This window comes from Mustela lutreola, chromosome 17 (assembly GCF_030435805.1).
Source record: "Mustela lutreola isolate mMusLut2 chromosome 17, mMusLut2.pri, whole genome shotgun sequence".
Classification (NCBI taxonomy): domain Eukaryota; kingdom Metazoa; phylum Chordata; class Mammalia; order Carnivora; family Mustelidae; genus Mustela; species Mustela lutreola.
Window position 1 is genome coordinate 2,430,584 of NC_081306.1, and position 23,804 is coordinate 2,454,387.

The following is a 23,804-nucleotide window of genomic DNA, read 5'->3' on the forward strand; positions in this document are numbered from 1 at the left end:
TATTTAAAAATACTTTTTAAATTTCCCCTATGATTTCTTCTCTAGTCTATGTGCTATTTAGAAGTGTGCTTTTTATTCTCCAAATATTTTGGGATTTTCCAGTTCTCTATTTTCTTAAGAGGGGGAGGGGCAGGGCAAGCGCGTGAGCGTATGTGCACATATGAGAGAGAGAGAGAGAGAGAGAGAGAGAGAATGAATCCTAAGCAGGCTCTATGCCTAGTATGGAGCCCGACAAGGTACTCAATCTCACAACTTTGGGATCATGACCTAAGCCCAAATTCAGAGTCAGACACTTAACCAACTGAGCCACCCAGGTGCCCCGATCTCTTCCTATTTTTGATTTCTAGTGTATTTGTATTGTAGACTAAGAGTATACTTTATAAGATGTCTAATTTTTTTTTTAAATTTGTTGAAGTTCGTTTTATGGCCCAGAATGTAGTCTGTCTTGGTGAATGTTCCATGTGAAGTATTCTGTGAATGTCAATTAGATGCCGTTGATTGATCGTGCTGTTTGTTTTAGCCGTATGCTTGTGGATTTTTGCTTCCTGGACCCATCAGCTACTGAGGAGGTAATGAAGTCTCCAACGTCCAGTGTTATTAGTATTACCCAATATATTATTACCCAGACCATAGTGAATTTGTCCATTTCTCCTTGCAGATTTATCAGATTTTGCCTTATGTATTTTGACCCTCAGTTGTTAGATGCATAACGTTCAGGATTGTTCTGTGTCTTGGAGAACAGACTCTTATCATTATATAATATCCTCTTTTTTAAAATATTTTACTTATTTATTTGACAGACAGAGATCACAAGTAGGCAGAGAGGCAGGCAGAGAGAGGGAGGAGGAAGCAGCCCCCCCTCGGAGCAGAGAGCCTGATGCGGGACTCGATCCCAGGACTCCGGGATCATGACCTGAACTGAAGGCAGAGCCTTTAACCCACTGAGCCACCCAGGTGCCCCATAATATTCTCTTTTTTTCTTTTTCTTTCTTCATAGTATCTTCTTTTATCCCTGCTGATATTCCTTGTTCTGAAGTCTGCTTTGTCTGAGGTCAATATGGCAACAGCTTTCTTCTGATGAATGTTAGCATGGTATATCTTTCTTTATCCCATTGGTTTCCATCTAAGTGCATGTATACATTTGAAATGGGTTTCTTGTAGACAGAATGCCTTTGGGTCTTGTTTTTTAATCCACTCTGATGGTCTCTGTATTTTAGTTGATGTATTCAGACTATTCACATTTGAAGGGATTGTCAATTGGGCTGCTAGTGACCATATTAATAACTGAAAAAAAAATGCATGTATTTTTTTTTTTCCTTAAAAAACATTCTCTTTTTTGCATTCTCTGGTCTTCACTGAACATGTTTTTTTTTTTTTTTTAATTTATTTATTTTTATTTTTTTTAAAAGATTTTATTTATTTATTTGACAGAGGGAGATCACAAGTAGGCAGAGAGGCAGGCAGAGAGAGAGAGGAGGAAGCAGGCTCCCTGCCGAGCAGAGAGCCCGCTGCGGGACTCGATCCTAGGACCCTGAGATCATGACCTGAGCCGAAGACAGAGGCTTAACCCACTGAGCCACCCAGGCGCCCTTCACTGAACATCTTATATGATTAAATTTTCTCTCCTCCCTGACCTTATCAGTTGTATCTTCCTTTTTTAAAAATTACTTTTAAGACAAGGATGTCATACATACATTTTTAAAAAGATTTTATTTATTTATTTGACAGATATCACAAGTAGGCAGAGAGGCAGGCAGAGAGAGGGGGGGAAGCAGGCTCCCTGCTGAGCAGAGAGCCCGATGCGGGGCTTGATCCCAAGACTCTGGGATCATGACCTGAGCCGAAGGCAGAGGCTTAACCCATTGAGCCACCCAGGAGCCCCTATTTATGTATTTATTTATTAGAGAGAGAGAGAGAGAGAGAGAGCACACGAGCAGGCAGAGTGGCAGGCACAGGCAGAGAGAGAAGCAGGGTCCCTGCTGAGCAAGGAGCCCGATCCCAGGACCGTGGGATCATGACCTGAGCAGACGGTAGCGGCTTAACTGATTGAGCCACCCAGGCATCCGTATATCTTCCTTTTTAAAAAGTTTATTGGTTGTCATAACATTTGCAGTAAATATTTACAACTTAATCTAAACTCACTTTCCAACAATGTTATACTGTGTTGCAAGCAGTGCAGGTACCTCTCGACTCCTTCCTCCATCCCCTAGAACACTGATGTCATTCATTTCACGTATCCATGTGTTATCATCACCCGGTACTATTACTACTCTCAATAGTTATCTATTAGGTCAATTAAGATTCTTTTACAGTCTAATTTTTAATTTTTCTTAGTTTATTTCTTCCCTGACACTCTTCTTTATGTAGATCTGAGGGTCTGACAATATTTTCTTTCTCTCCCAAGAACTTCTTTGAACATTTTTTGGAAGGTCCATCTCTTGGCAACAAATTTCCTTGATTTTTGTTTGTTTGAGAAAGTCTTTACTTCTCCTTCACTCTTGAGGGGTAATTCCACTGGATGCTGAATTCCAGGTTGGTGGTTTTTTCCTTCAATATACTTAAAATTTTCACTCTACTTTCTTCTTGCTTGCCTGGTTTTGACAAGAAGTCTGTTTCTTCATAGATAAGAATTTTTTCCCCCTTACTTGCTCCTTTGAAGGTTTTTTTCTTTGCCTTTGGTTTTCTGCAGTTTGAATATGATACGTCTGGATACAGATGCTTTGATGTTTACCTTGCTTGGCTTCATTCTTTTTTTCTCTACATATCAGCTCTGGACATTTCTACTGTCATACCCTCAAGCTTACCGGCTATGTCGCAGTCAAGGCACGGGGCCACCAAGAGTGTTAGTATATCTGTTATAGTGTGTTTTATTCCCACCATTCCTTTCTGATTCTTTCTTAGAGTGTCAGTTTCTCTTCTTGCATGTTATCTACTTTTTTCCGTGAGGTCCTTTAACATATTAATCTGTAGTTACTTTGAATTCCTTTCCTGTCTGATTAAGTCTCAAATCTGCATCACTTCTGAATCTGGTTCCTATGGTTGCTTTATCTTTTCAGACGATGATTTTTCTTGCCTTCTGGCATATCTTGTAAATGTTTGTTGAAAACCAGGCACGATATGTTGCATAATAGGAACGGAGATAATTGGGCTGCCAGTGTGAGGCTTTATGTTAATCTCTCTAGGAGCTGGGCTGTGTTCGATATTGCAGTAGCTGTAGATGCCAGAGGCTCTGGTTATCTCTGGTTTCCTCCTTTTTTTTTTTTTTTTTTTTTTTTAACCCTCTGTGGTCTTTGGGTTTTCCTAAGAATTCCTTCTTAAATAAAATGTCTTTTATTTATTTATTGTCTTTTATTTATTTTATATACTTTTTGTCCTTCAGTTCTCCCAGTTTTGCTGAACTGTTATTAGAAGGGAGCCCTGTTGATGTGGCAGGAGGTCTTTGGAGAGGAGAACCTTCTAGAATAATATAAGTAAATCCCATTTTTCTAGTGGGTCTGAGTTCCTGGTCTGTGACCTTCAGAAGCACTTCTTAGGCTTTTTTTTTTTTTTTTTTTTTCTTGCCTTGCTAGAGACAAGAATGGAGTTGGAGTTGACCTAATTTCCTTCACTCCTCGCTCAGATACAGTAGCCTCCCTCTGGGGGCAGGTCTTTGTTATGGAGAATGGTCTCTGCCCATTTCAGAAGGGTTGTGTTCCTCCGGCTCCCTATCCCCAAATATGAGGGGATTTTTTTTTCCGCTCTGATATTCACTGGGAGACTGTGGTAGGCTCTTTGAGGTAAAATCTTGAGCTAGTTCACACTCAACCTCTTGCAATTCATAAAAAGTATCATCTAAGTGTTCCTACTAATTATTAGCTGTAGTGGTTTCTGCATCCAGGAAGCTGATCTTAGCTGTGTAATTCTGTGTTCACCTTGTCTCCCCAGACTTCTGGGTGGCACCAATGCCCTGTACCTCCATTCCCTGAAGGGTTTGGGAGAAGTCCTCAATCTTGACTTTGTTCAGCTTTTCTCCTGTGTGGATGGCAGCGATGCCTTCCAGGTTCTTTCCACATCAAAGCTGAAACTCCAAGTTCTGTCTCTCAAGTTTTAAACCTAGTTGTCTTCGTTTGTTTTCCCCAGAAGCAGACTGTGAGATTAGGATTCTAAGGCCAGCTGCTTACCTGGTCAGTGGTCCCAGGAAAACCAAGGGAGGTATGGCAATCACCGATTCCCATCACTGAGAAGACAGTCTCTGTGGTCAGCTAAGGCTCAAGTCTGCTGCAGAGCTCAGGGAGACAGTGTAGGACACGTACCGGAAATTCATCTCGCTAAGGGGGAGAGAGCTGGGGTATTGATACTCCTCTCAGCCAGGGGCTCACAGATGCTGGGGGTGGAAGTGGTATAAGGACCAGGAAGGGGAGAAGAACAGGCTTCTACAACCAGGAGACAAGCCCTCAGGCAAAGAGCTATTTGGGCTCAAGTTTGGGAGTCAGGAGATGGCAAAGCTGATGGGAACCCAGGGTTGGAAGTTATGACAAGAGGGGTGCTCTGCCTCTAAATTGAGGAATGGCTTCCCTTCCTGAGCAAAACCCATTCTGATTCTTCTAAAAGCAGCATGATATAAGTTTTAGGATCTTTAGAGAAAAAAGTGTTTTGTTTTTTTTTTTTGTCAGCTGTCCCTCCAACACAATGCTATATGGTCTGTTTTATTTTTAGGTCTCTGTCATTGGTAGGTAGATGTGGCATTAAAACATGTCCAGTTAGGGCGCCTGGGTGGCTCAGTGGGTTAAGCTGCTGCCTTCGGCTCAGGTCATGATCTCAGGGTCCTGGGATCGAGTCCCACGTCAGGCTCTCTGCTCAGCAGGGAGTCTGCTTCCCCCTCTCTCTCTGCCCGCCTCTCTGACTACTTGTGATCTCTCTCTGTCAAATAAATAAATAAAATCTTTAAAAAAAAAAAAAAAACATGTCCAGTTATTTATCCTCCCACCAGAAGAAAAGGTCCAATTCCCTTCTCCTACACTATGACCTGGCCTCAGTGGGTCTCTTCTAAGGAATAAGATCTGGTAGAAATGATGCAGTGACTTCCAAGGTTAGGTTTCGCACAGAGAAACGGTGTCACCTGGCATTCTCCCTCCTTCCCTCCCTACTCTCTTCCTCCTTCCTTTCCGCCCCTCTTTTCTCCCTCATCCCTTTTGCTCTACCCACCCCTTTCTCTCAACTCACACCCTGAGCTGACATGTGGGAAAGTCCAGCTGTGCTGGAGAGAGCATATGGAGAGTCCACATAGAGAAAGAGAAGCCCAAGGAGCCCCAGCTGTTTGGAGCTTTCTAGCCCAGGGCCAGATGTAAGTGAGTCATTCGATGGTCAGCTCCAGAGTCATCCCAGCTGACACCAAGGGGAACAGAGATGAGCTAAGCTCGCTGAACTCCAACAAAATTACAAAATCACGCAGAAAAATAAATGTTGCTGTTGTTTTAACCCGTCGCCAAGTAGAGCGGAGACAAGCTGTCTCCACTGAGCCCTGCCAAATTACAGATTCTTGAACAAGATAAATGCCACTAAGTTTGGAGACAGCTTGTTACGCAGCCATAGCACCTTGAATTGCTGAAGAACCACGATACTCACCTCCCACCTTCTTCCTTGCCAACAGAATCCCGACTTTATCTGGGGGCAGCGAGGTACCTGGCCTGAGGCAGTGAATCATGATTTGTTTTGGCCAGTCATGGTGCTCCTTCTCCAGCTTTCTCAGCCTCCTTTGTCCTGGGGGTGGGACCCAGTTCTGCCAATGGAACACAGATGGAAGTGGAAGGGGAATTAGGTTGACTCTGGGCAGAGGTGGGGGAACCTCTTGGAAAATGTTAGCATTCCTGATAGCAGTGGTCTTCCTGCTGTGACCACAGAACATCTTGCCACCATGAGAGAAGGCCAAGACAACTGCATTGTGGGAGCCCTGATATCTGAGAACGGGGCTCCAGCAGCAGCCAGTATCTGGAATTCTTGTACGGTGAGAAATATTTCCCTGACATCTTTGAGCAGCTGAATCATGCCAGCGGTGGCCAGCCTCCAGACTCCATGTAATAGGAGAGACTTGAACATCTGTTTATGTTTTTGTTGCTTGGTTTTATTGGGGGGATTGGTTTTGTTTGGTTGTAGTTTAACAGGACAGATCCAGTGGGATTATTTTTAAAGTTAGAGCCATCTGAGACCTCCAAGCTGGTGTGGCTCCTTTGGTTTTGGCAGGTGAGGACAGAGGGATGGCCAACAACTCTGAGCTGAGCACTGTGAACAAAGCCAGGAGACTGTGTCAAAGAGGCTGAGAGCTGGTCCTTTCTGCTACCACCCTTGGGGCAGAATGACATCCAATCATACCCCAGGTAAGGCAGTCTCCATAAAGAGGAGACGGTTTAGAGAAAGAATGATGATGGTGGTGATGATGACGATGGTGATGGTGATAGTGATGATGATGGTGATGATGGTGATGGTGAGGATAGTGATGATGGTATGATGAAGATCATGGTGATGATGATAATGAAGATGATGGTGGTGATGGTGATAGTGACGATGGTGATGTTGGTGATGATGGTGATGTTGGTGATGATGGTGATGGTGATGTTGGTGATGGTGATGGTGATGATGGTATGATGAAGATGATGGTGATGATGATAATGAAGATGACGGTGGTGATGGTGATGCTGATGCGTGTGGGGAGGATGTTGATGACAATGAGGTGGCGGTGATGATGTTGATGATAACGGTGGGGATGATGGTGCTGGTGCTAATGACAGGATGGTGCTGAGAACTAATACCTGTATAATAGTGTGGCACAGTGTCCCAGACCCCATTATGGGCTAATACGCTGATTACAGAAATTTTGGGAGTTAGGTGCTGTTATTAGGTCCTTTTCACAGATCCGAAATTCGGTACAGAGAGGGTAAGTAACTTGCTCAGATCCCATAACTGGTGAGTCCTGAGCCAGCATGCACTTTCTCAGGAAAGAGAAACTTCTGCCAGGAACCTGATAGACATTACATGCACACTTTGCAATGGGTGCGATTTGCTATCTGGGAGGAGCATACAGGAGGGTTAGTGTTTCTGGCTGAAGAACGATAGATTCCTACTTACTTACCTCCCTGATGTCCCAGGGGAGAGGGAAGAGGTCCTGAATTACCCTGATCTCAGGCTGTCTTCCTCCAGGCCACCAATGACTCAGCTGTTGGAGTTCGCAAAGTTGAATATCTCTCTCCTTCTTGGTTAAGAATCACTCTGTAGCTCCTTATTGCTTAAGGGTTAAACCAGAATTTCTCAATCTTGGCACTGCTGACATTTTGAGCTGGATAACCCCTTGCCATGGGAAGCTGCCCTGTGCCCTGTAGGACGTTTAGCAACATCCTTGGCCTCTACTCACGGGATTCCAGAAACATCCTCCTAGTCGTGACAATCATAATATCCCCAAATGTTGCCAAAGGCCCCCTTGTTGGGGGAGGAAAATAAAATGACCCCCACTTTAGGACCATCGGGTTAAAGGAAACAGGCTTCTGACCTAGAGAAAGTGATTTTGACCACAGGTCTCGGAAAACCTTACTGCCAGATGGTGGGCTCCCCAAAGGGTGGGGTCCCCGCCTTCTGCCTATTTCTTTTCCCCCGAGGTTGATCTGTAGCTCACAGCAATCACGACTCAAGAAATAGTGGTCAATCAGACGTAACCAGACTGTGGTCAGGAAGAAAACCAGGCGAACAAAAAGCATGGAAAGTACAAATGGGCGGGGGTCTCTGAAGAGGTCCTGAGGGCGTCTCTGTTAGAGTGGGGAGCTGCAGTTGAAGGCAGAGGAGCAAGCTGACCCAGGTGGAAGGGGAGATGAGCTTCTGAGTCACAAAGGGCAGTGTGAGCAAGGGTTGGAGGCCGAAAGGTACACCCTGGGGAGCTGGGCTGGGGTAAGCAATGCAGCTTGGGCCCTGTTATCAAAGGTCTTGTACACCAGCCTCGGGTGATATGGAGCATCAGTGAATTCCACGCTGGGACATGAGAGGCCCAGCTTTGGCTTTTAGAATAACCCCTGTTGGGTGCCTGGGTGGCTCAGTCGGTTAAGTGTTTGCCTTCAGCTCAGGTCATGATCCCAGAGTCCTGGAATCGAGTCCTGCATCCGGCTCCCGGCTCAGCGGGGAGTCTGCTTCTCCCCCTGCGTGTTCTCTCTCTCTCTCTCTCTCTCTCTCTCTCACACACACACACACACGCACAAAAATGATGTGAAAGTCTTTAGAATAACCTCTCTTTGACAGCTGTGTGGATGGTGAACCTCAGGGAGCTATGGCTGTCCCAATAATCCAAGTGAGACCTAGGGCCCAGCGGAGGGGACAGGAGGAGGCCGCGTTCTCCTCTTTCATTGCGGATAAACGCTAACCCTTTCCAAGAGCGTAAAAGCAAATATAAAATGTCCAGCCCCTGATACGCGATCCATTGTATGACTTTCTTCCCCACCAGCTCCATGCTACTGTCCCCACAGTTCCTGGGCTGCCCACGCCCTTCCTTGTTTCCTCGGCCTGGGAAAGTACCCTCTTGCTTAAAGGCCTGATGTGTCTCCTCGGTGCAGAATTCTTGAGCCGCAGATGGAGGGCACGTTATGATTTCGTTTGTTTTCTCTGTGAGGCGGCGAGCAGGTGGAGGCAATGACTTTGTCTTGTCCCTTTATTCCTTGAACTGATATTGAATGAGCACCTATTATGGGCCAGGCACCGTGCTCGGTCCTGGGGTAGACCTGTGTGCAGCCGTCTTGTACCCCAAGCAGCCGTGGAGGGCCCGGGGAGGAATGAACGCATGGATGCGTGAACCGTGGGCTGGCCGCGGGGGGCTGAGACCTGGAGAGGCTCAGCGAGTGAACCACAATGGCCTGGCAGGAAGCAGCTGGGGAGGGGCTGAAGCCCCAGACAGTGAAGGAACGTGGAAACGGGTGTATGGCACAATGGGGTTCCACACTGGGTGCTTTCCTGTGGGGTTTTCTGTGATTCCCAGACCTGTCAGGAGGCGTGGCTCTGTTTCTTCAGCTAGTTGGACAAAGACGTAGAAACTGTGGATATGTTTGTAGTAGCTGTGAACAGCTTGTCTCCCACACACACTTGTCCTCTTTGCTGTGACAGCCTGTTTGCCTCTGGGGATCTGCCCATCCTCAAGTGTCCATCCACGTACACACACGGGGCTCCACGCCCAGCCTAGGGTGGGAGCGTGTGGTCTGGACCGACGTCGTTCAGTGTCCCAGGTGCCACTGGCCTCAAGACCACCAAGCTTGGTCAGGGGCAATCATGTGACCTGAGTGCCTTCAGCTAGTGTCCAATCAGGGTGAACTTCAAGGTTTTGGTGGGCTGCTGGGACAAGAGCACTGATACCCTTTTGCCCTGGTTGTGAGTGTGGAAGGTGTGGATTGCACCTTCATTGCTGTTGGGTCCCCGCTTATAAACACCAGGAGAGGTCCTTTCTCTAAACGAAAACACACAGAAGGCGCTCATGGGTTGGAGAAACAGAGAGTGAAATTAGGTCCCGATGTCACTGTCTGAGCTCCTGGATCCAGCCATGTCTGAAGCCAGCAAAATCTTATCACCTACATTTTGGTTATTTTCTCGAGCCGGTCTGTTGGATTTTTGATCTTAACTCTTGTAGTGCTCGACTGGGTGCTCAGCCTGTGGCAAGGAAATCTTAGTACTCCAGTGGAAGGAGGAAGAATGTACCACGGCAAAGCTGTCAACAGGAAGAAGAATGTACCACGGCAAAGCTGTCAACAGGGGGGCACCCTGCTCTGGCCCTCTGGGTGTTTTGCAAGAAGAAGGCAGTAGAGCATCAGATCCTTTAAACAAGGGACAAGCCAGTGTGTGCGCTGCATTCCTAGAGCACATTTCCTAAAGGCGTGGTCTCCTTGTTCCAGACATCTTCTTGGGTCTTCGCACAGACTCTGGTACAATCAGTGCTTCTTGTCTTGGTGATATCCTCCTCTGGTCCTTGAGCATCATCCATGTCTTCAACTCAACTTACCCCTGGGTTCGTTCTTGTGCCTTCTTCTTGTCTCAGGACACTTGGAGATACTTCTGGAAATGTCATTCCTCCAGACTGGACTCAGCCCTGTAGCTCTCATTTCTTAGAACTCTACCATGTGTCCCGTGCCATGTAATCAGTTGTCTCAGTCTTCAAACAACCCTGTGTCTTCCCATTTTAGAGTTGAAGAAATTGAGGCCCCGAGAGGTTAAGTAACTTGCCCAAGGTCACATAGCTTGCAAGTGGGGAAAGCGGACCACACCTTATATCTCCTCTACTCCACAACCTGTGCCTTTAACCCCTCCGCCATATTTCCTCTGGGATTCTATCCAGAGGCTGTATCTACATGCTTCCTTGCCTCGAGGGCAGGACCCAGACCAAAATGAGCTAATGTCCTAACCTGTTTTTCCCACTCTAGTAGATGGTATTGACCGCCCACCCATATCTCCTAGCACTTACCAGTCCAGCTTCTGACTGCAAGCACCAGCGACTGTCCAAGGACATGCTCTGGCCTCGGGAGACGGCTTAGCCTGTGCAGAGGGCGAGCAGAAGGCTCAGAGGGTTAGCGCTCACAGGGCGGGACTCAGCCAACAGCAGAATTGGAATTGGCTGGGAACTTGCTTAGTTACCCTACTTCTCAGGGCATGTGGCAGGGACAACTTAAAGGCATGCTCTGCGGTCTCCCAGAGGGTCCAGAGAGATGGCGCTCTGATCCCCCAGCGTTAACCTCCTCATCAACGCTCCTGCCCTTGGTCCCTTCCCCCAGCCCTCACTGTGCCACTCTCTCCTGGAGCTTTCTGGATCCCTTCACATGTGAATTGTGCTCCAGTCCTTGTCTGAGGGATTTCTGGGGCCACCTAACCCAAGTCAGCTGCCTCTCGTAGCATCTTTGATGTTCTTCCAATCAGCCACCCTCTCTGGATCCCAGTCCATATCAGTTAGGTAGAATGGACTCTACCTGGCTCAGAAGTGGGCAGGTGACTCAGAAGTGACCAGTCAGAGCACTGTGTTCCCTTAGCCTTAGTGATTTGGTAAGAGATGGGCATGTGACTCACTGGAGCCAGTGAGACGCTGAGATTCTTCTGGGGCTGCAGAAATAGAGAGCCACCTGTCCTTTCATTTCCATAGGTGTCTCACCTGTACTGCTTGGAAGATGTGAGGGCTGGAGCTCTGGCAGCCATCTTGCTTGAAAGCGGTTTTACTACCTCTGAATAGAAAGACAGAATGTGTGTCGTAGGAAATTGCGACGATGGCTTCTCTTTAACCCTCCCTGTATCCACACTCTTTGCCTTGTAACTTATCGGTGCCTCTAACTTGGATTCTGAGTTCTCCCGCATGAATTGACGGGGATATCAGCAGATGCGATGGGAGGCAGAAGCTTGACATTGGTTTCCATCATTGCACTCACTGGCATTTCCACCATTGCCGTGAGGACACCACCCACAGGGTCAGAGATAATGTGGAGCAGAGTTGCTCAAATGCCAAGCCAAAGCCAGTCTAGAGCATCCACACTATGCCCAGACATGAAGGAGCCCGGCCAAGATCAGCATAGCTACTTGGCCAACCATCGCAACGCGAGCAATAAATGCTTCTGTTGCAGGGCTCTGAGGGCTTTGGGGAGATTTGTTACAGTAGTAGGTAATAGATGCAATTAGAAAGTTGGGGTCATACAGAAAAACTTTAAAAATTTAAGTGACAGTCACCTGAAATCTCATCAGTAGCCCCTGCTGACATTTCGGTGAACATTTCTCTGCATGCATGGGCACACACACCATACACACCTCCAGGCTCATCCCCAGTCAGAGTTAATATAACTTGGGCAAGTTGGGAGAGGGTTGGGGCAGAGACCACAAAGATAAGGATTTGACGTCATCCTGGAAAGGGCTGTTGTCGCTTCAGTACATCTGGGAGGAAGTAACAGTGATGAAAGGATTAGCCTTGGGCGTGTAGAGAGAGGAAGACCAAAAAGCTAAGGTCTCAGGGTGGTTGAACGAGGTTATAAAAACACGATGGTTGAGGAATCAGAGATGGACAGCACGATAAAATAAGCAGGAATGGGAAGATCCTTGGGAAGGAATCAGGCTGGTTGATTTAAAACTCTTTCACCCCTAACCCTGAGGTTCGTTCATTCATTCAATGAACATGTATGGATACCTGTTATGTGTCATCACATCCTAGGAGCTAAGGACCGCAAAGACGTGGCCCCTGAGCCCCAGGGAGTTTGTAGTCAGCTGAAGGACAGAGGCACCAGGTAATTAGGGTACAATGTGATACCAGTTCTGAGAGGAAACCATGCAAACAGAGAAAATGTTCTAGAGAAGGGCCAACCATGTGGGCATCTGGTGGATGAATAGGAGTTCTCCACTTTGAGGGTGAGTGGGATGAGGTGGGGACAGTGACCCAAGGGAAGGAACAAAATTTACAAAGGTACGAAGGTGAGACCAATCACTGGGTGCTTGCCATAAGATCAGGGAAGGTGGGGGGCAGGGAGAGTAACAAAGACAAGTAGAAGAGAAACAAGGCTCTGATCCAGGAGAACAGTAGCTTTAAACTTTTTTTGATTATAAGCCACAGTAAGAAATGCATTTCCTATTTTGGCTCCACACAATCATACACACGCACATATAGACACACACACACACGTGAAGCAAAGGTCAGCAAAACAATATGTCACCCTGCAACATGGCATTCATTCTGATATTTGTTTTCAAAGGTTGGTCGGGGGTGAAATAAGCTGATCACAAAACAATTCCCATCATATGATTTTATTCCTATAAAATTCTGTAAGAGTCCAAACTAATCCAGAGCGGTATAAATGACATCACTGGCTGCCTAGGGTGCGGACCGGGTGGGGCAGGATAAATTGCAAAGAAGTGAAAGAACTTTCGCATGAGATGGAAATTTTCTATATCTTGATAGGGGTGGTGGTTACATGGGCACATGCATTTGTCAAAAACAAATACATAAAAATAAATGTATGTGAGGGAACTTTATCGGGTGGGGTTGATGTTCTAGATCTTGATAAAGGATTTGCATTGCACAGGTGAACGCATTTGCCAAAACTCATCAAATGGCACACTGATGATTTGTGCTCTTTGTTGCGTGTAAATTTTACATCAGAAAGAAAAAAGATCGTTGACAAAAATTGAACTGTAGCTAATGAGATGCAGGCTGAAGTGTTCGGAGGAAATATTGTGGTGTCTGCAACTCACCACTTCGCCATGGCTAGAGCAATGGAAAGTTTGACAGACGTGTGATAAAGAAAATATAATAAGAGTGCTAAGGCATGTCAAGATACCTCAATGAAGAAAGACCAGTCTTGTTCATACCCAATGCTGGAGTAACTGGGTATCTACCTACAAAAGAATGAAGCTGGATCCCTACCTCATGTCATATACAAAAACGATTTCAAAATGGATCAGGGACATAAATACAGGAGCTAAACTATACAATTCTTAGGAGAAGGCATAGATATCAATCTTCCTGACCTTGGACTAGGCAATGGTTTCTTAGCAATGACACACACACACGCAAAAGAAACTACAGTCAACAAAAGAACAAAATAAGGCAAGCTGACATCCTCAAATTGAAAAGCTTTTGTCATTTAGAGGATTCCATCAAGAAAGCAGAAAGATGATCCACAGAATCAAAGAACGTTTTTGCCAATCATACATCTGATGAGAGACTTGTCTCTAGGCTATGTAAGCAACAATTACACTTCAGTAATAACAGTCCAGATGATCCGATTTTAAAATGGTGAAGGATCTGAACACACCATTCTCCAAAAAAGATATATAAGTGGCCAACAAGCACATGAAAAAACACTCAACATCATCGGGGAGATGTAAATCAAAACCACCATGTTTTGTAGCTACCCCGAAAGCAATTATCAAACAGATGGACAGTTGTAAGTGTTGATGACGATGTAGAGAAATTGTATACAGCTGGTGGAGATGGACAGTGGTGTAGCCACTTTGGAAAACAGGCTGGCAGTTTGCAATTCAGCAATTTCACTCCTGGGCATATAACCCAAGAGAAATTAAAACATGTGTCTGGGGATGCCTGGGTGGCTCAGTCGGTTAAGCAAGCGGCTGCCTTCGGCACAGGTCATGATCCCAGTGTCCTGGCATCGAGTCCCACATCAGGCTCCTTGCTCCGTGGGGAGCCTGCTTCTCCGTCTGCCTCTGCCTGCCACTCTGCCTGCCTGTACTGTCTCTAGCTCTCTGACAAATAAATAAATAAAGTCTTTAAAAAATCTTTTAAAAAATGTGTCCATATAAAAACGTGTACACAAATGTTCACAGAAGCCTTATGTGTAAAAGCCAGAGGGTGGAAATGACCCAGATGTTCATCAGCTGTCACTGGATAGGTAAAATGTGGCATATCCACACAAGAGAGGATTACTTGGGAATAAAAAGGAATGGTGTGTTGGTACCCTCCATGAATCTGGAAAACACGATGCTAAATGAAAGCAGCCATTTGCAGAGGCTCACAAGTTGCATGTTCTATTTACACAAAATGTCCGCAGTAGGCAAGTCCGTAGAGACAGAAAGCAGACTAGGGTGGCCCAGGGCTGGAGGTGGGAAGCACAGGGTAGGACATTGAGGGTTGAGGGGTGCAGGGTTTCTCTGAGAGGATGAGAGGCTCTAGAATTGATTGTGGCAAAAGGTGCACCAATCTGTGAGTACACTAAAGCAATTGCACATTTTTATAATGAGTGCATTGTGTGATTTATTTTCATTTTTTAAAGACTGATGTATTTAGGGGCGCCTGGGTGGCTCAGTGGGTGAAAGCCTCTGCCTTCAGCTCAGGTCATGATCCCAGGGTCCTGGGATCGAGCCCCACATCCGGTTCTCTGCTCAGTGGGGAGCCTGCTTCCCTTCCTCTCTCTCTCTGCCTGCCTCTCTGCCTACTTGTGATCTCTGTCAAATAAATAAATAAAATCTTAAAAATAAAAGATTGATGTATTTATATGAGAGAGCATATATATGAGGGCATGGGAGGAGGGGCAGAGGGAGAGAGAGAATCTCAAGTAGACTCTCCCCTGAGTGCAGAGCCCCATGCAGGCGGGGCTCAGTCTCAGAGTCCCAAGATCACGACCAGAGCCAGAACCGAGAAATGGACACTTACCTGACTGAGACACCCAGGTCCTGTGAGCACAGTATGATTTATGGATTGCATCTCAATAAATCTATTTAAAAATGTTTAGGTAGATATAAATGAAAAATTTGATAAATTGCGCTTCACCCAAATTAAACACTTCTGCTCCTCAAAAGACACTACCAAGACACTTAAAATGATAAGCCACAGAATGTGAGAAAATAGTTATAAATTATATATCTAATAAAGGACGTGTATCCATAATATATAAAGAACTCTCAAAACTCAATTAAAAAAACGACTCAACTTTTTTAAATGGGAAAAAAGATTTGAACAGGCATCTCCCCAATAAATATAGACATGTGGCAAGTGAGCAGATGAAAAGATGTTCACCATCACTCGTCATCTGGGAATTACAAATTAAAACCTCATCACACATTAGAACGACTCAAATTTTTTCAGTGCATTGACAACACCAAGTGATTGGGAGACGCCAAACAGCTGGAAGTCTCATGTGTTGCTGGAGGGAGTGCAACATGATACGGTCATTTGGAAAATAGCTTGACAGTTTCTTACAAAGTAAAACATATTTTACCGTAAGACCTGCTGTCCTACTCCTGGGTATTTACTCCAGAGAAATGAAACACACTTCTAGGAAAACCTTTCTGCAAATGTTGCTGCACAGTGACTCTATTTGTAATTGCCCAAAAAACAGAGACAACCCAAATGGACCCCAGCTGGTGGCGAACAGATAAACAAATCCTGGCGCATCATGTGGTGTCTTGGCAGTAAAAAGGAACGACCCTCAGATACACACAACACTATGGAAAAATCTCCAATGTGCTATGTGTTTTGAAAGAAGTCAGACTCAAGATACTACATGCTGTGTGACTCTCTTTCTATGATAAGCTCTAGGGAGAGAAAATAGACCAGTGGTTGCCGGGGCCAGGGGTGGGAAGAAGGGTCACTGGAAACAGGCAGGAGAGAATTTTTTGGGTTAAAGGCACCATTTTGTATCGTGACTGGGGTGGTGGCTACTTGACTGTGTTTGTCCAAATTCATAGACGTGTGTTCTAAAATAGGTGATTCTCACTGTATATAAATTACACCTTAATCTTAAAAAATTAAAAATATATATGAACTATATATAGTTCATAATTATTGTATAGTATATATAATAATTATAATAATAAATTAATTAAATAACTATTAATTAATTAATTTATTAATTAAAATTATTATACTAATAATGAATTATATGTTAATCTGGATGGTGGGAATATGGGTACTCATCATACAATTTTTTACAACCCTTTGGTGTGTTTGAACATGTTCCTAACCAGATGCCTGGCAAAAAAAACATCGAAAAGATGTTAGGGGGTTGATAAAAATAAATAAATATAGGCATGACCAAAACAAGCTAACAATCCATTAAATTTTATAAAAAATGACTCATCTCACCCTTCAAGGTTTAAATAATAATAAATATAATACTTAAAGCATTACGGGTCCACAGCATTGATTTTAAAAACCACTGATGGACCCTGACCTTTAGTTCAGAGAACACTGCTTTAGGTTAAGGCCCTTGAACTTGAAACTGAGAGAGCCTTGGGGAGATTGAGGTCCCCAGATGTGGACTGAGCTGGGCCGACTCCCCACTCTAGGACCGGGAGTAGTTAGAGGTCCTGGGGAGTCACTGTGGTTCGTGCCCCGCTCAGAGGGAAATGGCTGTCTGGTGTCCCAGGGAAGTGGGAGCAGGGAAAAGAATCCTGTGTCCTGCATCAGGGGGCCAACATCGTGGTGACAGCAGAGGGCAGTTGGCATTCTGAAAGTCATCACCTGTGTGCATGGAAATCAAAACCTTCCTCAACCATCTGGACTGTATCAGACCTTGGATTTTCACGTGACTCTGGATGAAGGAGGTTTCTCAGGTTACGACAGAGGGTAACGTTCTCGCCAGCCCGTCATTGGGCACACAGGGGCAGGCTTAATTTAATTTATTAGTAAAACCATACTTCCCGCATTTAAGACAATCGCAGTCCGGGAAAGATGTAGCCCTATTATATTTGATGTATGTATCGCAGTTACATTTAATTTCAACTTCTGTAAAGGGGTTCATGAATAAGAAAACAGTCTCTATTTGAAAATGCAAGTTTGGAAACCTCTCATTCAGACTCATTTTAAGAGTTTCACCTACCTGTGGTCTTGAAGCTCAGATGATACCCCTGTGTCTTCTTTACTGACCCCTTTCCCTGACATCTGTGCCTATTTACCCAATGCTCGGAATTCTGACAGTTTTTGAGAGGGAGCAAGTCTTTCATACTTCTTTGCCTTTGCATAGACCCTTTCCCTCGCTTGTCCCCTTGGTGAACTCCTATTCATCCTTCAAGACCCTACTTAAGCTGCCCCTTATCTCTGGAGACTTACCTGGGTCCTTTCTCTTTATGACAGTGGCTGTGATTCCTTTTTCTGCATTTCTACCCATCTGTGCACACAGCTGTAACATCAGGCTGGCTTCCTCTCTGGATGTACAAAACCATAGGAATTTGTTGTTCCCAATAAAACTAAGCCTGATGCCAAGCCCTCATACTCAGAGTATAATAATAAATGACTTTCAGTGGTTACTGAAGTCTCTCCCTGCTTCCAGGGTGACATGATGGTGGAGGCATCATACATAGGACAAATGCTTACATAAAGTCCTCTGGGTTCTGAGCTGCAAAACGCGCCATTGAGTGGCTATTGTCTGATTCTGCCTGCCCCCAGCAGGAGGTTGGGTGTCCTCACTGCTCTTTCCCTGCTTGGGCACCCCCTCGTCACATCATGCAGTCCCACTGGGGTCCTGTCACCTCCCACCACAAGGCGGAACAACACTGTCGCATTGTCGCGCAACCCCCAAATGCCTCCGCCTCCTTCCCCGGGGTTTGGCTCCCTGCTTCTGCCCAGCTACACTGCACCTCTCTCCCCCCCACCCGCCCCCATACACACACACCAGCATGTCTGTTCCCTTCCTTTCTGGGAGATTTCATTAGAAACAAAGTGTGGTCTGCTTGGGATGCTGATGCCAGACAGTTTCTTGCTAACTCACACCCTGTTACACATGGATTAGCACTTACCTCACTACATTACAGTGATTTATTTTCCCGCCTGGACCTTCTGCTGAACTACGAGTCTTTGGAGATCAAGTACTATCTCATTGACCTTGCTCTCCAAAGAGAGGTGACCTTGCTCTCCAAAGCCAAGTGTAGGCTTTCCGATTGTGACAATGGCAAGTTTTCTAACCTCTCTGAGCCTCAGTTTTTCTGCCTATAAAATGGGGACAGCAATAACACAATCTCATGGTAGTGTGGTTGGGATGAACCCAAGTAATGCATGTTGATCCCTAAGAGCAGTGCCTGACATGTATCAATGACTCAATTGATTTTAGCTGCTATAACACTTTTTATTCTCATTATTGTTAATTGCAGTGGTTGTTTGGTTGCCTACCTAACAGTCATTCCCAGCTCTTTTCTCCCACGACAGAAGCCGAAAATATAAAGTGCTCATCTCCTAGCCTTGTTTACCAGCTGGGCATGAGTATGTGACCCAATCTTGGGCAACAGAACTAGAATGGGAGTGTGCCAGAGGCTTTTGGGAAAGAGCTCCCCCTCTGATAAAGACAGGAAAATGTAAAGAGATGTTGGACCTTGACATGGAGAGAGGCGATGCATGGAGCTGTGGCAGCCATTTCGTGACAGGAGGGCAGAGCTCACTAGAAAAGTCAGTATGTGGAAGATGTCAAAGTGGAAAGATGGAAGAGTCAGGGATCTTTATGACATTGTTGAGTTGCTGCCCCAACCATGGAACCTCCTACCTTAGAACACGGTCAGATTCGATCTGAAATGTCCTTATTATGAAAGCCACCTTTTGTTGGTATGAGCCACTGAAACTCTCCCATTGCATATATTATTACAGAAATGTATGCTGCGTGACTATTGAAAGAAAGCGGCAACACCAGGGTGGAAATCCTGGACTTCTGGAGGCCTGGGTAAGTGGGGTTTTGATGAGCACCTCCTACTGTCCAGCCCCCACGCCCACTCGGGTTCACATTAGCACGAGAGCTAACTGCCAGCTGAGGTCATAGATGGATAATGCTTCTTGGCCCACTCATGTGTGTGTTGGCCTCATGGGTAGTTCTGCAGTGTGTTCATAGGAAAACCAGTAAATACACAGCAAATAAAAATACCAAAGAGAGGGGGAGTAGAATCACTCACAAGTGAATAATCCAAATTCCTCTGACTTGGTGTTTGCTCAGTCTTATCACATCGTCTTGTTCATTTAATCTGGGGCATCCCGTAATCTCAGTTAGAACATCGGGTCCACCCAAAAGCTGTGGGCTGGCAAAGCAGCACTCCCCTGCTAGCCTTTCTCAGTGGTCTTTCTAACTTAGTTGTGGTACGTTATTCATTCTGTTGTATCAAAGCCTCTGTCTCTCTGTTGCTGAGAAGAGGAGGGGCAGGGGTTACGCTTCTCTTGTTTCTGGTTAATTCTGTGGCTAGACAAAATTTCGTGGGAAAGACGAATGCACAGCCTATTTTTACCACAACGACTACCGGTCCCATGGTCATGCAGGATGTTGCAAGGATAAATGGCGTGCACCTTGTTCAGGATCATTTACATCTCAGGTGGGGTGGTGGGTCAAAGACAAGCTAAAAAGAGAGAGGTGGTGGATGAGACATTTGAAGGGCATGGCCGGGCTTTTAAGGATAGATACCTGAGAAATACCATTTCTCTGCTTTCTCGAGCTCCCGTGTTCTCATAGGGGCTCACATTTCTCTACGTAGGGGAGGAAAATCTTTTCCCTTCTTGGCCTCCAGGGTCTTCAGCCAGGCCTAATAATTAAACTGAAATAAGACAGATGAACAGGAGAAAGACAACCTTAACTTCATACGCATAGGGGCTCTGAAAACTCTGAGATTCCTAGAAGCGACCAGAGCAGGCAGCTTTTTATACTTTTTTAGACAAAGACACGATGCATTTGACGACACAAAGCACTTTGGGTTTGGAGATAAGCAAGTTAATAAAATTAATGAAGAAGTTGTTTCTACAACCTTCTCGGCCCCGAGTTCCCCATCTCTGGGGATAAGGGGACCGCTCCCTTCCAGGTGCAGGGAGGGCGCTCTCCACATAGGTGGGCGGACAAGGGAAGGTCAGAGGGACAGGGGAGTGTCCTTCTGGTACTGGGGTTTCTTAAATAACTTCAATTCAAAATAATAGGCCAAAGTGGCGGCAGCCTGCCCCAAACCCCATCGCACGTGTATGACCATATCTCGTCTGCACACCGCCCATACTGTCTAGGGGCGGCAAGAAGGTTTCACGAAACACAAAGCCCGTCTTTCTCAGGCTCTCCTTCTGACTCCTCTGCATCCACTCATTCTTCTCCCAGCCTTCATCCCTATCCTCTGAGTCTCTAAACACCTCCCCCGTCTTCTTTCTCATGCTCCTCTAGATGGAAGCGTTCCCCACAACCTTTCTTGTTCCTCTGCCGTTCCCTTTCTTGTTCAGCTCGTTTCTAACTGTACTTTCCCCTCATCGGATGTGCGCCCAGTATCAAAGCTTCAGCAGTGCGGAAGTATACGATGTCCATGAACATTTTCTCCGGAAACACCCTCTCTTCTGTCCATCCCTTTTCCCAGAGGGAGCCTCTATGAGTACTTGGATGGACATTCTTCTGGACCTTGCAGAAGCAGAGACATCATTTTGTAGCTTGGTTTCGACTACAGTAGTCCTCCCCTTATCTGAGGGGGGAAGGGTGTGTCCTAAGATACTTATTGGATGACTGAAACTCCAGTATCAAACCTTACACATACCACGTTTTTTCCAATACATACATGCCTGTGATAAAGTTTAGTTTACAAATTAGGTACAGTAAAAGGTTACTAGCGTAAGTGCTAATAAAATAGAAAAATTGTAATGATGTACTGTAATAAAAGATAGGTTATTGTGGTCTCTCTCTCTCTCTCTCTCAAAATATCTCATCCTATACTTATTATCCTATCCTTCTTGTGAGGATGTGAGATGATAGCATCTCTACATGATGAGACAAAGGGAGGGGAATGACTAGGCACAGTGACGCAGCACGAGGTGACTGTTGACCTTCTGATGACAACAGAAAGATTGCTTCTGGACCGAGTTTGATCAAGAGTAACCAGAACCACAGATAAGGGGTGACTTTAGGCTGATAACATCCAATCTATCCATCTGACCTTGACCATCTTCCCATGTCCCAGTGCTTCATAGCCCACGCCTTCTGGACATTTGCCTCGAGCTAACTCTCAGATCCCTCAAACTCCAAATCTTTAAGACCAAATTCATCTTTCTCCAACTTTGCTTCTTCTCTATGTTCTTGGCCTGGGTCAATGGCCTCACCATTCAGTTAAGCAAGATGGAAACCACATTCTCATCTTGACTTCCCTCTTTCTGTCTCTGTCTCTCTTTCTCTTTCCCCTTCTCTCTCATGAAAGTTAAGCACGAGCCGCCATAATCAGTCCACTCCACTGGTGTATCCATGTTCACATCCTGCCTGTTTTCCTCTTTCTGTTGCCTCTACCCCAGCCTTAACTCCCACTTGCATGACCTAAAGGGACACCCTTCCCTGCTTTCCATTGCTGGTGGCTACCTCCGTGTATCCTCCTACCCCCAGTACCATTGTACCCCTTCTCCTTCCCACTTCATTCAACCTGCAATGGCCCACATCTGGAGGATAAATCAACAGCAATCCCTTTCCCCCCCGAAGAGAGTCTCACTTTCCCAGACTCGTTTGCACCAAGGGGTGGCAATGTGACCCCATCCTGGCCAATAAGACAAAAAGGGCAAATCTGTAAAAAGGCTCAGCATGAAGAGAAGGACCTCCATGACCCTCCCCAGCTGTCATCATTTTCATTTATGTTTTAGAAGTTCAAGCTCTCTGGGTTGGCATAAACTCTTTAGACTCTACGACCCAGCGGCCAACTTCTCTTTCCACCAACACTACTCACTTCCCACTGCATACCTCATGCAGGAGCTTGGGGGTGGGATGCCCAAGCCCAGGGACATCCTCCTTGGCAGCTGGTCTCCAGACATGGCGCCAAGGATGCCCAGTCTCCCAGCAGTCACGATCTGGTGCATCCCCTTCCCTGAATCTACACCGGTCCCATGAAATAGCTTAACTCCTAGATCCTAGAAGACGATCTGGTGTTCTGCCAATCTATACCAAGACCACCCAGCAGGCTCCACCTTTGTGCCTTCAGTTTCCCCAAGAAGCAACCCACCTATCCTGAGACCATCACGCTTTGAGGCAGTGTCAGCTAACCACAGGGGAGGTTATGTGGAGGAGAGCAGAGAATTGCAGCCAACACAGAAGACCACGACCTCAAAGTCATGATGGAAGTTGAACCATTCCAAGCAGTCCCCACCCACTTGTGTCCAAATGGAGCAAAGACAAGCCAGGGCCATTGTGCTGAAAATGTAACTCACAGCCACGTTTCTGGATCATGCTCATTTTTCTTTCTTGCGGATTACTGCCACTCTCCTGGGTCCACACTCCGCTTCTATTGCCCTCGGCCTGGGTTATCTTTCCACTGCATCCAACACATCCCCTTCCTCCAAGATTCATCTTGAATGCCACCTCTCCCATTAAACCGCCATTACACCGAGCCCACGTAGTTGGGTAGGCTGACCTGGCTTCATTCATCTCCCTTTGGCCGTAACAGCTCACCATTTTGTTGGGACGCGTGACCCCTCCTTTTTGGTGGAACCGACGATCAGCTTGTCCCCTTCCCTCTGTCCTGGGTGGAACATAAAACCCAGCTGGAACCAGCGAGCGGCTCCCACCTTCCAGGGCAGATCCTGAGATGAGACAGAAAGATCTGCAAATGACTTGCCGGCGGGACCACATCTCCTTCTGGCCAGGCCTGCCCAGGTGCTCAGAACCCAGTTCTGCTCAAGAGGGGAGGCTTCCGCTTTTCCTTGGAGTGGGCACCTCCCTGTACCACAGACACTGAGCTCACTGGTTATTCCATTTGTCCCCATAAGTTTCCCAGCTCCCTGCCGTGAGGCAGGCCATGTGACTCATTCTGACTGATGGCAATAGGTAGAAATGACACATGTCACTTTCAGGCTGAGGCAGTAAAAAGCCCCTGAGCCAGGCTCCAGGCTCTAGACACCTCTGCCCAGTCCCTGAGGCTTCATGTTTGGGTGATGTGACTACAAAGTTGGGGGCCTCTGTTCATCTGAGTCCCCGAGCAAGTGTAGAGCAGAGCCTCTGTAGACTCACATGGGATGTGCGGCATGCCTTCCAAGTAACACGTGGGGGATGCTTCTTACAGCACCTTGACCTTGAGTATCCCGAATAATAAACATGCCCAATATCCATCCAATAAACTTTTTTTTTTTTTTGCTTAAGTTATCCAGAGTCTGTCTCTGACACCCAAACTAGCTTAATTGGTAAATTCTAAGACGACTTAGCCTTTTCTACACTTAACTAATGGGTACCTATCTTATTTTTTTTTAACCAGCTATTTTTTAAATCAAACTGACTATGGGGACAAAGACTCATCTTCGCATCCTAGCGTCCTGCGCTATGCCTTCTAAGGCTCTCGATCATTCTGTAGGAGGAAGGCAAAAAATTAAATGAAAATGAAAAATGTGGTGAGTCAAGTAGGTGCTTTCTCTTTAACCTTGGTTTCCAAAA

At 45.9% G+C, this 23,804-nt stretch overlaps 1 protein-coding gene across 2 annotated transcripts in view; it reads left to right on the top strand.

Annotated features, from left to right (window-relative positions):
• The window catches only part of NSMCE1 (NSE1 homolog, SMC5-SMC6 complex component), a 74,183-nt gene that overhangs the window by 3,668 nt on the left and 46,711 nt on the right, over positions 1-23,804 (top strand). Inside the window, exons 1-2 of one of the 2 annotated variants that reach the window (XM_059154849.1) lie at positions 6,214-6,353; positions 19,049-19,121. Coding sequence is in view for 1 of the 2 variants with exons in the window: in XM_059154848.1 (XP_059010831.1) it covers positions 6,332-6,353 (22 nt within the window). In the remaining variant the exon portion in view is untranslated. Of the gene's footprint in view, positions 1-6,213; positions 6,354-19,048; positions 19,122-23,804 lie in introns of those variants that run through there. The other variant, XM_059154848.1, reaches the window with a different exon arrangement.